At 39.9% G+C, this 16,615-nt stretch overlaps 1 protein-coding gene across 1 annotated transcript in view; it reads right to left on the bottom strand.

Annotated features, from left to right (window-relative positions):
- Positions 1-16,615, bottom strand: part of DOCK8 (dedicator of cytokinesis 8) — a 209,465-nt gene that overhangs the window by 91,805 nt on the left and 101,045 nt on the right. Inside the window, exons 12-14 of the mRNA XM_054583056.1 lie at positions 14,245-14,381; positions 12,556-12,649; positions 11,410-11,572 (exon numbers count right to left, since the gene is read on the bottom strand). Coding sequence (XP_054439031.1) covers positions 11,410-11,572; positions 12,556-12,649; positions 14,245-14,381 — 394 coding nt within the window. The remainder of the gene's footprint in view (positions 1-11,409; positions 11,573-12,555; positions 12,650-14,244; positions 14,382-16,615) is intronic.

The raw sequence follows: 16,615 nt of genomic DNA, 5'->3' as shown, positions 1-16,615 counted from the left end.
GGTCTAAGTTATCTGGATATTCCTTGTGATTCCCACACAGGAAAGACTGAAAACTTGCAAATAGATTGAGTTTGTTTTACTAGAACCTTATTTCAGTGGGTTTTTTGATGACTCAAAAATAGGTAACAGGAATGTATTTTATTACACATGGGGAGAGACTGGAACTACTTTAGCAATATACATTTCAGACATTCTGCAAAACTTAGCCTTCCCCATAGCTACATTTTCCACTTCACTCAGAGGACTTTATATAGACTTTATATACATATATAGATTTACAGATAGTTAGGAGGTGAGTGTGTGGTAGCGTGTTGGGGGACTGGGGCGGGTAAGGTGCTGGCATGCTGAGCAAGGGGATAAATGATCCCATTCCTTTATATGTACAGTTTAGGGTTTTTCCCTACTAGTTTTCCTCAAAAAACCTGGGAAATCTGCTTCAACATTGGTGAAAAAAATGCTCCCACTACACTGTAGATTTGTTTCTTTGGAGTGTGGGTTAGTGAGGGGTAGGTGCAGGCTCACTTTTCCCCATTGAGAATCTGTCAAGAAGCAGTTATTTTTCTATTAGGAAGTGAAATACTGCAGACACCGTAGAAACATATCAGGCTGACTATTAAACCTCCCATGAGACCCTTGTCCTCAGCATCCACAGAAGTAATCCACCTTACTTGACTTACCCTCCTACCTCTCCATACTCCTTCAAGTTCACACAACTGGACCACCCCAAATTTGTGTAGCTTGGTTAAGAACTGGGGTTGCTGCTTCTAAGATGTCTCCCAGTGATCCCACTTCCTGGTATTCTTAGGATAAAAACAGACTCTGACTTCTAATCTCACGCTCTCTCTCTTTCTGAGAAGACATGTTATGAGCTGCCCTATAGAGAGACTAATATAACAAGGAATTTAAGGAGGCCTCTTGCCAACATCTGGTGAGGAACTAAGGCCCTTAGCCCAACAGTCCAAAAGGAACTTAATCTTGTCAACAACCACATGAGTGAGTTTGAAAGCAAATCTTCCTCTAGTTGACCCTTGGGGACATCTTGACTGTGGCTTTTAGAGTGGGCGGCACCCAGCTAAGCCACACCTGGGTAACCCACATCAACTGTGAGATAATCACTGTTTACTGTTTTAAGCTGCAAAGGTTTTTGTTACACAGCAATAGGTAAGTAATACAAACACATACACTTAAGAAAGTATATGTCAGATATTCAGTAATAGTTGAACATGCTATTTCTTTAAAAAATGGCTTTACCTAGTAAGATTTCTTCCTCTTAACTGATTCTCAAGATTATTCTCCTGGACTAAGGAACACAATACAATGACTACCTTGAGAACAACAGTCTTAATACCAAATTAGCCTCTCTGGAGTCCATTTAATCTGTGACTAAGTATAAAACTTGAGAATTAAAAAACAATAAGTAAAAAACTTGAGGCATTCTATTTTTGATTCTATTAACTGAATTAACATCTCTTACAGAGACTGTGACAGGTAAAAGTAATAAAAGAATGCTAAAAAGTACCTCCCACAGATGTCCTTCCTTCTCCCTGAAACAACAAATTTTAATGAAAGTCACCCCCGAGTAAAAGCAAAACATACATTTCAATGTTTGGTTTTGCAAAAGAACAAAAATTCAAGTTTAAAGGTATTGTTTTGATTCCAAATCTGAACAGGACTGTGTATTTCAAAAGACCACCAGTCAGAATTGCCACGTGGATGATTGACATGAACCAACCTGCATATTCTTTTAGGGAACAGAAGGGAGCACATTTTTTTCTAGACTTTGCAAATAGTGTCTAAAACAAATCTTCCAGCTAACAAAAACACATGTAATACAGAAAATTTCCAGTTTTCACTGCTGCTGAATATGACTTGTTCTTCTTTTGGTTGGGGGTAAAGCCGTTATTAGCCTTCTATTCATTAAAAAAACAGCCAATGAATAAATCAATATTATTCATTAATATGCTTGCTTGATCATTCCTGGTGTTTTAATATTGTTAGCTGCTTTGTTGTGGGTTGAAGAAAGTATTGGGATTGGAAGAAACTGCAGGCTTACTAAGAATAAATTATCCTGATGCCCCTACTGCCTCTAGAAACATATACCTGCTTTGGGCACTTGGTGAGAGAGAAGGCTTGTCTGGGGTTTGGAGGAGGTTTCAAGATATTGTAGGAAAGGGGTTTAGGGAGCATAATTGTTATCAGTTTGCTTCTTTACAAAGTATGGACAGACCACAAATTTGATGCTTGTTCTCAACAAAAAAAGGAAGCAGCCATTGATCAACTCCTTCACCCGTGGGTTGGGCAGTTATTAGAGTGAAAGAAAACCTGCCTGAGGAAAGTGAATCACCTCCCTTCTCTCTTCCTCACCCCGGAAAGAATATCTCATTCATGTTATGAAAGAATTACAGTATCATCCAAGTTTCCTGGGTGATGTGTACGTTGGCAGCCTTCGGCTCAACATCTGTGAAATAAAAAGTTTTGCAACCAGGAAATGTAAAGGCCAAGGACGCACGGAGAGAACAGACCTCGGAGCCTGAGACGAACCAAGCTTGAGGAGCACAGGGAACCTTCTGCAAAGCGGGCCGAGGGGAGGCCGAGTCCTCACCTTGACAACAGTGGGAGCGGAGGGAAGGACAAAGAAGCTCAGAAGATGCATCAGAGGAGGGAAGGAATAGAATAAGACTAATTGAAGAAGAGTTTTTTTGTTTTGTTCCTGTTCTGGAAGGCAAATTCACCCATCTTGAGCTGGAAAATGAGCCAGAAGTCTAGGGTGTCTGAGTTTGATTCCTTTTTTATCTTCTCAAAAGTGAGACACAGTTTATGATTTATTTGTGCATGTCACCTTTGAGGACATTAACTGGTACCTTGACATAACAGAAATGCAAATCTATTAATAAGATAAAGAAACTGGTCTGCTTCCTATCTGTGAGCCCCTGGAGGGAATTTTGATAGAAGAGAAGACAATGCCCATGTCCCCCCTACAAGCAAGTGGACTGACTGATACAGAAGGAACCACAGGCATGGATTTAAAAATTGCAACTCTCGGAAAAGCTGATAAATTATGTTTTTATTGCTAAATGTATAATTTTATCATAGGGATCTTGTAAAAATCATTCAAATTAGCCAATATGTTGAGTTCCTCTAATTTTATCCTTACTAAACCGTAATATTTATATTTCAGTTGCATGGATCTCAGTTTTCATTTTGAAGATTTTCAAACAAAGAACATAAAACAAATGTGGTAGAACCACACAGTTTTGAAATTTTATAACCTTTCTGGTATTTAAGCCAGTGGATAAATGAAGTTTGTTTTTAATCGTTAAAAAAAAAAAAAATCATGATATCCAATTGATTAGCCATGTTTTTTTTTGTTTTGTTTTGTTTTTTTAAATTACCTTACTACATTGTCTCAACTCAGTCCTCTCCTGCTCATAGTTTCATTTTACTTTGTGATGCTGGGCTAACATGCAATGCCGCTGCCCAAACCCACTTTTCCCTCGGGAAGACAGTGACAATGACACGGCATCTAATGTCACCCAGAGCAGAGACTTCTGCTGAGAGGGGCCGAGGGCAGCCTGTCTGAGGCCTTGACACCACAGGACATCCACTGACACAGAGCTGTTAAAATGCCTCTGCTTTAGAGATGGCCAAACACTTCGTAAGAGGAGCAGATGAATGCTGATCTTCGGGCCACCAATAAAGTGCATGGGAGAGACAGACCTAAGGACGAAAAAGCTAAAAAGTAAAAAAGATACAGCCACCCGCCAAACGGTAAAAGAAATAAGAGGGATCGATTGCCTGAAGGATATCTCATCAGAAGACAAGCTGCTTCACAGAACTAATTTTAAAATAATAATTAAAAAACAAACAAAAGCATAGAAATCAAAGAAAGAAGACTTTTTTGATTTTAAGAGGCCCCTTCTAATCTAGGCAAACTATTCATCATCATAATCAAACGCAAGCCCAGCTTTGCCTTGCTTTCATCACCATTTCTATTGCTTCTGCTCCCAACCAACTCCAAAACCATGAAAAAACAGATGTTTCATGAACCTTCACGCTGAATTCTAATAAAGAACCTATGAAAAAAATGATGTTTGCCATCATTAAGTGGACAGATTTTTTTTTTTGTTGGACAGTTGTTTATAGGCAGTAACTAACCCTAACTCACAATGGACTCAAAATGAATGAATACCGTGGGGTTGTGACTTGTGGAAAGTGGCATCAATGTGTTGAGCACCTCAACACTATTTCAGTTCTGCATGTGAGTCAGGATTGGTCAATGTGTAAATATATATAGTGTACAACAGTCCCCAGGGATGCGATTTCACTCTCTTTCTATACCACAGGATACAGATCCCCACTGTCTCTCAAAAAGTCCCAGATTTCTAAGGTCATCACTTTACTAATGAAAGAAGGAATAAGCTGACAGGTGAAAATAAAATCCTTTGCAAAAAAATGACAACAGTGATATCTTGGGACACTGGAACACTTTTCAGTTTTGGTGGTTTTTTTGTTTGCTTTTTTGTTTTTGTTTTTGTTTTTTGTTTTTTTGTTTTTTTTTTGGTCTTACACTTCAAGGGCAAAAAATGTGTTTTCCTTAAATAAAATCACAACGCTGGCAGGAAAGAGCAGTGTGCCTGAATCTAGAAAGTGAGCAAACTGTGCCCTCAAGTGGTTGAAAGGATAACTTTGCAAAACCTGCAATTGTTAACTAAGTAATCTTAGGTATCAAGCTTTTTTTATTTTCATTTTTCTAGAATAAAATGGAGGACAACTGAGTTTTGGAGCAGGGCATCAGGAAAGTGAGGGTTGTGCTCCTGATAGTAGCAATATTCTTGAGACCAACTTGCCACAGCAAGGTTAAGTACAGAGAGACTTAATTATCTGGATAATTTGGGCAACAGGAATCACTTTGCCTTTGTCTCCAGTACTTGGCTAATTCAAATAATTTGATGTTGCCTGGGCTGCACAGCTGTTCTTAAATTATTTGTTCATAATAAGCTTTGTGTTCCACAAGCAACTACTTGCTAAGTTTAGTAAAACCAAGGACTGGGCTTCAGACCTGTCTTACACTTAAGGCAGAGTTCTTTGAAAGGAGAAAAGCAGGAATTTATCCAACAAATATGCTTGCACATGTGTGAAAGACTCTAAGATTTTTCATTGTGACTTCATTTGTAATATCAAAAGATTGGCGACACCTTAGATGCTCATCAGTATGCAGTTAAATACATCATGATACATCATATAATGAGATTCAGTGCAGTTGTTAATAAAAAAGAATGAGGCAGTTTAATGTATTCATATAAAAGTGCTCTTTATACTATAGTGTTCAGTGAAAAATCAAGGTTCAGAGCAGTGTGATGATTGTGCTGCATCTGCATTATGAAAGGAAAACATGCAGGGTTATACTGGCTTGTACATACACAGGTCATTTCTGGAAAGATACATAAGAAACTGATTTCTTAAATGGCTGTTTCCAATCATCAAAAATAAGATTGAGCTGTGGAATTTACATGATTTGCAATTATTTTGTACATTAGTATTTCTCCAGTGTTTCAAATAGGGTCTGGCACATTGTATGCACTGAATAATATTTGTGGAATATATAAATGAATCAAATCAAATATTCAAATATATATATATCTCCAAGAAGGGGACTTAGGTGGCTGGAGGTAAAAAAGGAATAAGAATTTTCACTCTGTATTTTGTACTTTGATAATTTTAAACCATTAGAAAAAGCTATCTAATCTAAAATAAACTTCAAACAACTAAAGAAACAAATAAGAATGGGGAGTTACTATTCTGATAATTATTTAAGTAAGGCATCATTTTGATAGTGATTCAGACCAGGGCTAAACACTTCAGAAACTATCAATATTAGTTAGCAATAACACTGGAGTACATATAGCTTCTGAGGAGCAATATGCCATTCAAAGCTGTCCTCATGTGAAGAGGTTTCCTGCTGTGCTATAGATCCTTCATAGACAAGTACTTGCTCTTCGCCAATCAATCCATCTCACCTGATCTCCCTGCGTACTCTGGGATGGCTTCTCAAGTTAGGTGGACCATGTTGCATGGTCCTTGCCCCTGAGCTTCCAGCAGCTGAAGTCACTGTGAACCTTTGTGTGACTCCACAGATTGGAGGAACTCACGGAGAGGGGCTCCATAAAAGGGAGTGGGAAGCTTTGATTCTTAAAGGGGGCTCAAGGCCCCATGCCAGACCTCCCGAATGCGGGTCTAGAGGTAGGTAAGTTTCCAAGATGGACACTGGTGTTTTTATAAAACTCCACAATAGACTCTGAGGCACAAGCACCTTTGCCCCACCCTATTTCCGCACCAACAGCAGTGAGAAGATCCAGCCTGGACACAGAGCTCTGGGCTCAGAGCCGAGGCTCATCTCCTCGGACAAAATAAGCGCCTCTCCAGGACAGCTTCCATTCCCTATGTCCCAGCTCCTTCCTAACCATTTCGTCCGGAATTATTTCTGGTTCATTCCTTCCCTTAGAAATCCTATTCTTTTCCATTACAACTTGCAGGCATTCATTCAAGATCAGCTTGCACGTTTATTCTGTGCCATTCTTTTTGCCCCTGTATGATGCAAGGCTGGCAGTATTCCTCAAAACTCCACTGTGACATGGGAGGCACCACTCTATTAGACCACTTAACAGGCAGCTTTGAGAAGGTAGACTTCCAGACTGAGAACATTCAGCTGATTACGAGGAGGCCTGAAAACAGCTAATTATCCACCAAAGAAATCATGTTCTAACTGATAGGCCTGTGCTCGGCAAGCACCATCGTCCATGGCAAGTCTGACAACTGGTTAAAGAGACTTCAGAGGCTCTGGGGGCTGGAAATGACAATGCACTTTATGTGGCTTCCAATAATGTAACCACCAGTTAAAGGGATGGCAAGGAGCTTAACGAGCTCATTACAAACTCAGCAACTGTGATCTCTGTACACACCCCCGTGGCAGCCACAGAATAAAATGTCCTTTAAGGTCTCACTAGGCCTTGGCCCCAGCCTATGCTGTTTTCATTCTGCCCCCACCAGAAGGCAGCTGGCATCTCCATTACCAGCTGCTGGGCCACATGGAAAATAAGTCCAAACGTGTTCCTGGGCTAACAACTAGTGTTTTCTTAATCTGGGCGTGGGGAAAGGAATGTTAAATTCAGATTTAGGTAATCCTATTTATCAACCTAATTTTTCCAGCTGTTCTGCTCTACTTCAGAATTCCTGCCCTCTGTTTGTGATTATGCAAAAGCCTGGGTCTGTTTCAGGGAACACTTATCTGGCTCCATGCCTCTAACCCATCAAGGTGGCTCATGGCACAGCAGAGGGGTCCCTGGTCTGGGAGACACTGGCCATTCCTGGGATCAGCACTTCTGGCTCTAGAAGGTCATCTCTTCCCTTAGAGAAAGGTATTTGTTTTATCAGTGACCAACCGTTGCTGGCATATGGGATGTTTCTGAGTCCAGCACAGTTCTTTTGTAACTGATCTAGATTGCTCCTTAAAGCAGTAAGAGTAAGGTCAGCATCTACAGAGAACATAATGTGAATGGTGCTGGTTGTGGTACAATATGGTGTCCCTGACTGAAGGCACCAGAAAGGGTAGGGCAATCAGAGGAGGCACCGGAAGAGGTAGGAGAATGGGGAGATTGAGGGAAGCCAATTTTGTTTGAGGTTCCATGGTACCTGCTCCTTTAAGAGAGATGAAAGTAATCTGAGTTCTACTCAAGCGGTGTTAAATTGAAATTTCACCCATATTAGAATCCTGTAATGTGTGACTCTGGCCACCACTCATACTGAAGGCCAGACAACATCTGCCTTTAGAGCCATATAATAATTCCCTCCACCCAAGGGGGCTCTGAGTTTATGTGAAAAGTACACAAATTTGAACTTTGAATCCTGGCTTTGTCACTGCAGGCAACCCTTCCTTGGCCTCATAGGTATATTCTCCATTAGTTCCAGATAGATAAAATTTTTATAAGTCAAACCATATTTTTATATTCATTAGATGAATCCTCTATCAAACAAAGAATTATTCCTGAATTTATCTGTTCTGTAAATCTTAATTTTCATTTGTTCAATTTCCTGCAAGGGATATAGCCAGGCCCAAGAAATTGCAATGTTAATGGGGTCGGTTACCCTACGTACTGATCCCTTAGAATGGTGAGCAGAATTCAACTATGTTGAAGGAAAACTTTTCTAAATGAAACAGGAACTACTGTCCCTACTGAAATAATACTCTTGGGAGAGATAAGGCATTAGGCCTTATAACTGGTTAAAGAACCTATTATTGATAGGTCTCTATTATTGACACCATAATGTAGATAAATTAAGAGACCTTTGCGTGAAAAGAGACTTTGATTTGCAGGTGGAAGGAGGCAGAAAAGCCATGAGGTTTTAAGTTTTTTGAGGTACAGGGAGATGGCAAGGAACAAAGAAAAGGGAAAATGGACAAAAATGAGAAGACTAGGCCACCAAAGGCAAAATGAGTCAACCTCCCAATTTGACATCAGGGTCAGACCTGACTTGGGTCTTCCATGTCCATTTTGTGAAATGGCAGTGGAGGTGTAGGAAAAGGGAGAATTATCTAGGACTGGTTACTGTCACTACTGACCTAAACAGAACCATTACAAATCATGTGAGGCCTGGAGAAGAAATATGAAGAAATTAACAACACTATGAGAGATTTAAACAACATGTTCTCTAAATTCCTTGAAGTTTTCACATAGTGAGATTCTGAACCAAGTTCACTATAGCTCTTGTTCCTTAAACAAGGTATAAAATATGGTGGGCTGGGAGCCAACAGAAGATGCTATAGCCAAACTGGAGGAAAGTGTTTTCTTTTATCATTCCCAAGGATAGCAACCTAGTTTTTAAAGTGTGGCTTTGGCATTTTTATAGGGTGCAGAACAGCTTAAAGAATATTCACTTTGCACTCGTGGGTCTATTTCTCATGAAGCCAAGTTGGACCCATAGTAATCCCAGACTTGTTCTCCTTAGCAGTCCTACATTTCTGAATCACCTGGCAAGCTAATGCATTCTGAGTCCTGCTGTGATATAATTAAGGGTAATGCTTGCAGCAAGGAGTAGAGAGTTGTAAATGCTTCCCATGGGAGATTAAATGCTGAAGGGAAGCTGAATAACTATCGAATTCATTTGGTGAAAGTTTATTCCAATTCCACAAGCATTTTTTTTTTCCAATTATAGGATAGGGTTTCTAAAGATACATACACAGCATCCATAAGCAAGCATTTTTATGCCTTCATCCCCCTCTAGGGAATGAGAGATGAAACTACTACCTCCTAGGAATGGTTATTTATCTAGGATGGGGACTTGGGTTTAGTTTATAGTTAAGGATTAAGAATGGAAAAGGAAGAGCTGCTTCAGAAAGGATTAAGTGGAGGAGATGGTACTTCACCAATGCTGAAAGGAAGAGCTTCATTTCTAATTGTGTGGATGGGAGTTTGTATTTCTCACTGTAGTTTTTGACCTCAGTGAACCACTCACTTTTCCTATCTGGGTCTCAATTTTGTGCATCTGGAAATGTGGAGGAGGCTGTGTTTGGGTTTGGTAATTTTTGAAAGTCTTTGCATTTCAGTCCCGCATACACACAAATCATACTGGAAAGCGTAGGGGAGGGTCTGGGGGAATCACAACTCTCTTACACTGCTAGAAGGATTGCAAACTGGTACAATTTTGGAAAAAAGTGGCAGTATAAATAAAACTTAAAATATATATCACTTATGACCCAGTAATTTCACTTGCAGGCTTATTCCCCAGGAAAACATTCATACATGGGCCCAGAGAGACAAAGACAAAAATTCTCACTGGACAGTGTTTGTAAGAGCGCCAAATTGGGAAAATCACATAAATGTCTATCAATTAAAAAAAGAATAAAATGGATAAATAATTTCTCTTTACACAAAGGAATACTATATGGCAGTTTAAAATTATGACAAATCTCTATAAATCAATCTTAATATTTCTAAAATACAAGCTGTCAAGTAATTCCTATTCATTAAATTTGTGAAAATCTAAGTACCTACAAAGGATAATGACTGTAACTGAGTGTATACATTGAATCAATAAAATTCATGATCCCACAGTAATAAAAAAAGAAAAAGTCATACTGTAGGATGAAAAGCACAGTGTAACACACAGAGTGTGCAGCCATTTATGGACGTTTAAAATGAATATAAAACGCTGACCAGTGTGGCTCAGTTGGTTGGGTGTCATCCCACAAAGTGAAAGGTCGCTAGTTCGGTTCCTGCTCAGGGCACCTGCCTCGGTTCCAGTGTTGGTCCCCAGTTGAGGCACATACAAGGGACAACTGATTAATGTTTCTCTCTCACATTGATGTTCCTCTCCCTCTCTTTCTCACTCCCTTTCTCTCCTTCTCTAATAAACAAACAAACAAGTAAATAAATAAATAGTAGTCCTTTCTTTAAAAAAATGAATATAAAAATAATACCATTTGGTGTTCACAGATACATATATACATACATATGTATGTGTGCAAAACAGGAGAAAGAGGAAGGCAGGACACACAGAGGTTTACCACGGACATTTTGGCGGCAAGGTGGAAGTCTATGACTAGAGACTGGGGATAAGGAAACTTCAACTTAATCAGTCCAACTGTACACACACAGTGTCATTTCCAAATGGTGGAGAAAAGGTGATGGTTACAGCATTCTTCTCTGCATTAAAAAAGTCCTTTTTAAAAGCAATGGCTTTGGCAGATGTATGTTGACAAGTTCCCTCCCAGCCCCAAGTCAAGGGCCTCTAAGAAACAGAGGAAGCCTAACCTTTAGGTCTTTACTGTCTAGCTCCATTCTGTCCAATATGGTAGCCACCAGCCACTTACAGCTACTTGGATTGAAATTCAAATGAATTAAAGTTAAATACAATTAAAATTTCAGTTCCTCCACTGCCCTAGCTACATTTCAAATGCTTAATAGTCACATGTGGCTAGCAGCTATTACATTGGGCACACATACAGAACATTTCTATCATTGCTATAGATTCTATTGGACAGAGCTGGTCTCAAGGTAAAAACCCGTCTGGTGATACCAAGAACATTTTTTGTCACATTGCTCTTTCTCGAATATATTCTTATGCACATAAGAAAACCAAGGCAATGATTAGGAAGATTTTTTTCATTTCTGGAAGGAATATGCCTGCTATAATCCTAGATTCCAATTAGGACTGAAGTAACACTTTCTTATTTAAAAAAATTAGATAATGATTTTTAGAAAGTGATCTAGCAATTATCTACACTTCGGTAAACATCGGATTTCATTTCTCTAAAAACTTAGTAGGAAGGTGGATCGAAGGATGATGAAGGCATTATGCAAACAAAACTGTGAATTTGGGTTCAACGGTTTCCCAAGGGTCTTTGTTTCTTACCTGTACACAGTGTGAGGGACGTATACCTCCCGAATTGGAAATTCCAAAATCTCTTTGTGTGGACGTGTTCGGTTTTCAGGGGAGGGTTTCACGGGCAGTAGTTCAGGAGTCAGACAACAATTGATTACTTCTGGAGCTAGAGAAATCTCCAGCCTGAGCAAACCTAAGGAGAGAAAATAGGACTGCTTTAGTAAAGACACTGTCATGTTACAAAGGAATCAAGAAAGATTATTGGGGCATATTTATTTTATGAAAATAAGGGTAAATTGTGGGAGTGGGAGAGTTTTGCAATTCCCAGCTAATTTCCTAGAGCTGGATGCAAAGCAGGTCATGACAACTTTTGAGATTTAGTTTCTAGAAATTAAAAAGGAAGAAATTGTAGAATGGGTAGAAGTAGGTTAGAAGATCTTTAAATTTCCTTCCTGAACTATCACACTATAACAGTACATATGTAAGTAAATATTGATGGTTTCCAAACTGGGTTCTCTCGTGCCCCAGGGTACTGCAGAAGTGCCTCAGAGGCTACAAGCTGAGGATAAGGAAAGTGTCCTCATCTTCCACCAAAGCATCTCACTTTCACTTCTATGAAGAGTTCAGTATGTTTTATATGATGAAAAAGCCTCCTGTGTTCAATTATATGATTATCTGAGAAACCAGATCTAAAGCATGTTTTTTTTTACAGAATCAATCCTTTATTTTTTTTATTTGTATTTCTTTTTTTAATCCTCACCCAAGAACATGCTTATTGATTTTAGAGAGAGAAAGGAAGGGAGGAAGAGAAGGGAGAGAAACATTGATGCCAGAGAATGACATCAATCAGTTGCCTCTCATACACACCCAACCAGGGATCACACCTGCAACGTAGGCATATACCCTGACTGGGAATCGAACCAGCAACCTGTCAGTTTATAGGACAATGCTCCAACCAACTGAGCCACACTGGCCAGGGCAGAATCAATCCTTTGATAGAATAGAAAATATTAATAGAGCTTCCAAAAAAGTAGACCGACTCTTACTCAACTCCTAATGTAAAATCCCACATTTTGTTTGATAAGCATAATTTTATAAATTATAGTATTAGACAAGTAATGTATCTAATTATAAATGTCTTTGGCAAAGCTTAAGATAATGACAAGTCATCCAAACCTGGAATTGACTTGACTCTTCTCTGTAAGGATGAAGATCTCTTGTAGTCAGCTAAAAACTTGAATAAGTCTTCATCACTTAGGCGATCACCCTCCTGCCAAGAGAAAAATCAAGGTTAGAGTAGATGTACCACTGGCTCCTGGACTAGGGACCAATGACTTATGGGAAGATTTTTATCTTTAAATTTTATTTTAACATGTCTTTCATAGAAATTAGGATTATGGGCAATGCCAAAGTCATTTAGGTCAACCTCTTGTCAAATATTCCTTCTCTACTACTCCTGGAGCTACTGTCACTCAGTCTCTCATCAATCCTTCTGGGGACTGGGCTTCTATTGTGTTCCAAGGAAGTCTATTTGACCATTAGAAATCTAGGCCCAAAGCATCTCCCCTTATAATTTAAGATCACTGATGCTTGTTTTACTCCCTGGGATGATACAGAATAAGTTTACTTCCTTCTTCAAATATTTAAAGATGGGGAAAGCATCTTTCTATTTTTTCCTATCATTTTTTTCACATTCGTTTTGGCTAAGAAGGCTAAGCATGAATACTATGCTCTATGTGCCTCCATGGGACAGGCCCTCTACCAAGAGGTCCATGGGCAAGAGCCCCAACACTCACAACAGCCTGTTAAGGTAGGTAGGTAGGTAGGTAGGTAGGTGTATCTTATTCCCAAGCACAGATGAGAAAACTCAGGCTTAGTTAAGTACTTTGTCCAATGCCCAACCCACCCACCACCACCAAGTAAATATAATTGGAAGTATATCTGGAATATAAACTCTTTTAGTCCCATGCTATTATGTGACATGGTATATAGACCCCTCATCCCTTTTGAATTGCAGCTTATTAACATAATCCCTTGAAATGCCCCATGAAGACTGTGCTAAGGAAAGTTTTCTAAGACAGAGTCAAACCAAATCTAAAGTGGGGTTGAGTTTTTTTTCGTAGAAAAAATGCACATAATATAAAATTTGCCATCTTAACCATTTCTGAGTGTTCAGTTCTGTAGTGTTAAGTACATTTACATTGTTGTGCAACCAATTTCCAGAGTTTTCATATTGCAAAACTGAAACTCTGTACGTTTTAAACAACAGCTGCCTATTCACTCCTTCCTGCAGTCCCCCACAACCATCATTCTACTTTCTGCCTCTATGAATTCGTTACTCTTAGGAAATGTTTTGTTTGTTAAGTCTCAGTGTTTACTGAGCTTACAAAGAGCACCGTCTGCAATGGGCACCCTCCCTGACCAAGTCGGGCAGCCCTGCCGAATGCACATGGAATAGTGGTGAGAAGGACAACAGCCAGGCCAGGAAACCCTGAGACCAAGGGGAACAATGTTGCAGCCAGACTGTTCTCATAGTCTAATAAATGAATGGACCATGAGAGTTCAAACAGGAGAATTCGTATTGATGGGAGTGAATCCTTCTCTCAGTTGAAAGAGCTAACCCTTGTTGAGCACTTGCCCTATCCCAGGCACTCTGGGAAGAGCTTTACCTGACTCATGTCATCTAATCCTCCGTAAAGCCTCATGAAGCAGGCACCATCATCCCTGTTTTGTAGATAACAAAATTTAGGTTTGGCAAGGTTAACCAACTTGTTCTCTTATTCGCTACATATACTACCCCTTTGGACTCCAAAACCCATGACATTATGGGCACAAACCCAGACATATTGTAGTACAGACAGATACCTGCTTGTAAAAGCTGTTAATGGTCATGGTGGTGGTCTTGAAGTTGGATCCAGCCCCATTTTCCTCCAAGGAGAGGGCTCTTTCAGAAAGCCTTCTAGATTGGGACAAGGTTCTCCGCTCACCCACAGAGCCTCTTCCTTTAAGAGAAACAACTGTCATTCTAAAGTTTGCCCTTCTGTTTGATACCCAGCAATTATTAACTTTACCATATAAGAGGTTTGTCCAGAAAAAGTCCAATCATTGTTAGTATAACGAGAACAGCTTGCATGACATCAATGTAACCTGGCAGCCAAGGCGAGTGGACTGGAATGTGCATGTGTGAACAATGATGACTTCACTGTACGAATCAGTGGGGGGTGGTCGATGCCACTGAGTGAGCATGTGTTGTATTCAAAATGACTGAGTGAATTGAGTACAGCAACGATTCTGCATCAAATTTTGCATTAAGCTTGAACATTCCTCTGTGGAAACTATTCAGATGATTCAGAAGGCCACAGCTATGGGCACCTGATGACTGGCAGCTTTATCACAACAATGCGCCTGCTCATTCATCACGTCTTGTGCAGAGTTTTTTTGTGAAACATCAAGTAACCCAGGTGACTCAGCCCCTCTACAGCCCAGATTTGGTGCCCTGTGGCTCCAGACTTTTCTCCAAACCAAAATCACCTTTGAAAGGGAAGAGGTTTCAGACAGTCGATGAGATTCAGGAAAATATGACGGGGCAGCTGATGGAGACTGGGAGAACTGTGTGAGGTCCCAAGGTGCCTACTTTGAAGAAGACTGAGGGGTCATTGTCCTATGTACAATGTTTCTTGTATCTTGTACCTTCTTCAACAAATGTCTCTATTTTTCATAGTACATGGCTAGATACTTTCTGGACAGACCTCGTACACGTTTAAAGTTATTGAAAAACAATACTGAAAATGGCCGTTCTAGTTTTGAATAAAAATTTCCCTCCACTGACCCCTACCTTTCTTAGACCTCTGGGGCATCCCTACTCCCCCTTTGACCAGAGTGGAGGAGCCCTGAGCAGTGGCAGTCCCCTTCCTCATAGAGGCTACACCAGATGCCACCCAGCAGGAGTCCTGAACTGCAGCCAGAACAGGGTGTGCAGATGAGCTTTATTTAGTAACAGTGTTTGTTTTGTTTTTTTTTATTTTTACATTTCATTCCATTGGGAGAGGCATGTTCTCAAATGCCCTTTAAGGCATTTGGGATTGTGACCCAAACATGCTAGGGTCAGCCCAAGTATGTTCTGAATCCCAGCTTTCTCCTGCTCTCAGGCAGACAGCAGACCTGGCTGACTTCCCTCATGGGGGTTAGAACCCTGAGTCACACCCAAACTGGGGCTGGACCCTAATACTCTGCTTAGTTGTTTCTTATCCCCTTTTGAGATTTAGGGGCGGATTTTTTTTCTTTTTTACTGCAAAACTCGAGGGTTCTGTTGTGAGTAGTCAAATTGCATAGAACTCTAATATTGCCAACCCTGTCTTTGAATATTCTCTTATCCCAAATTCTTGCTGTGATGCCAAATTGGTGCTTCTTGCTACTATGGCCCATCTAAACTTGCTATACTGCCTCTTCATGTTGTTTCTTAAGAATTAGCCTCTGTAATCAGATTAATTTATCCTTGACCTAGAGATTACTAACGGCTCCATGAGCCCTATGCCTGAATTTATGGAGTCATCTCATTTATAGTGTTCTCTAGGCTCAATGCAGAACTCTTTCATATATGACTACCTGGGTCTACAGGGGAGGTTGGCATTGGAAAAAAAAACAAACTGTGGTGTGAAGGTCAGGACTCACTCAAGTGAGGTTTGTTATTGATAAATCAGAAAAAAAAAAACCCAGGATTTCTGACTGGTAATTATGCTGCAATACCTCCAGAATAGCAGCAGCAATAACAAAATACCCTTTCCTCCACTTCTCTGCTAAAGGCAACATTTCAGAGATGGCAGAGCTAAGGAACCCACGAGAAACGTCACGAGAACTGTGACTCTAGCCTTAAGTATTTGTTGGATCCAAAGACGTTTAGGAAAATAGAAACTCTGCCACAAGTAGGGGTGGGTCTACTTGAAAATTCTATAACCCTTTTGAAGAGCCTCAGATCCAACCTGTTTTAAAATTTAATGATTCATATCAAGGGTGAGGTGATGAAAAAGAAACATGTTAAATAAATTGGAACAGCAACTAAGTATTCTTTTGGCATCCACTTTTTCATTGCCTGGCAAAATAAACTTTAAGGGACTGGAAAATTTGCTGAGAAACCTGAGTTTTGCTTTTTGAAACCTCTGTGACTGTGGTTCTTCTTATTTTTGGAGCCAATTATGGTGCCTTTGTTTAATACACCATAGATAGTTAACATTTTCTT

This window comes from Pteronotus mesoamericanus, unplaced genomic scaffold (genome assembly GCF_021234165.1).
Source record: "Pteronotus mesoamericanus isolate MK-2021 breed Mesoamerican mustached bat unplaced genomic scaffold, CSHL_Meso_final contig_73, whole genome shotgun sequence".
Lineage (NCBI taxonomy): Eukaryota > Metazoa > Chordata > Mammalia > Chiroptera > Mormoopidae > Pteronotus > Pteronotus mesoamericanus.
This window is presented reverse-complemented; position numbering and strand designations above follow the sequence as displayed.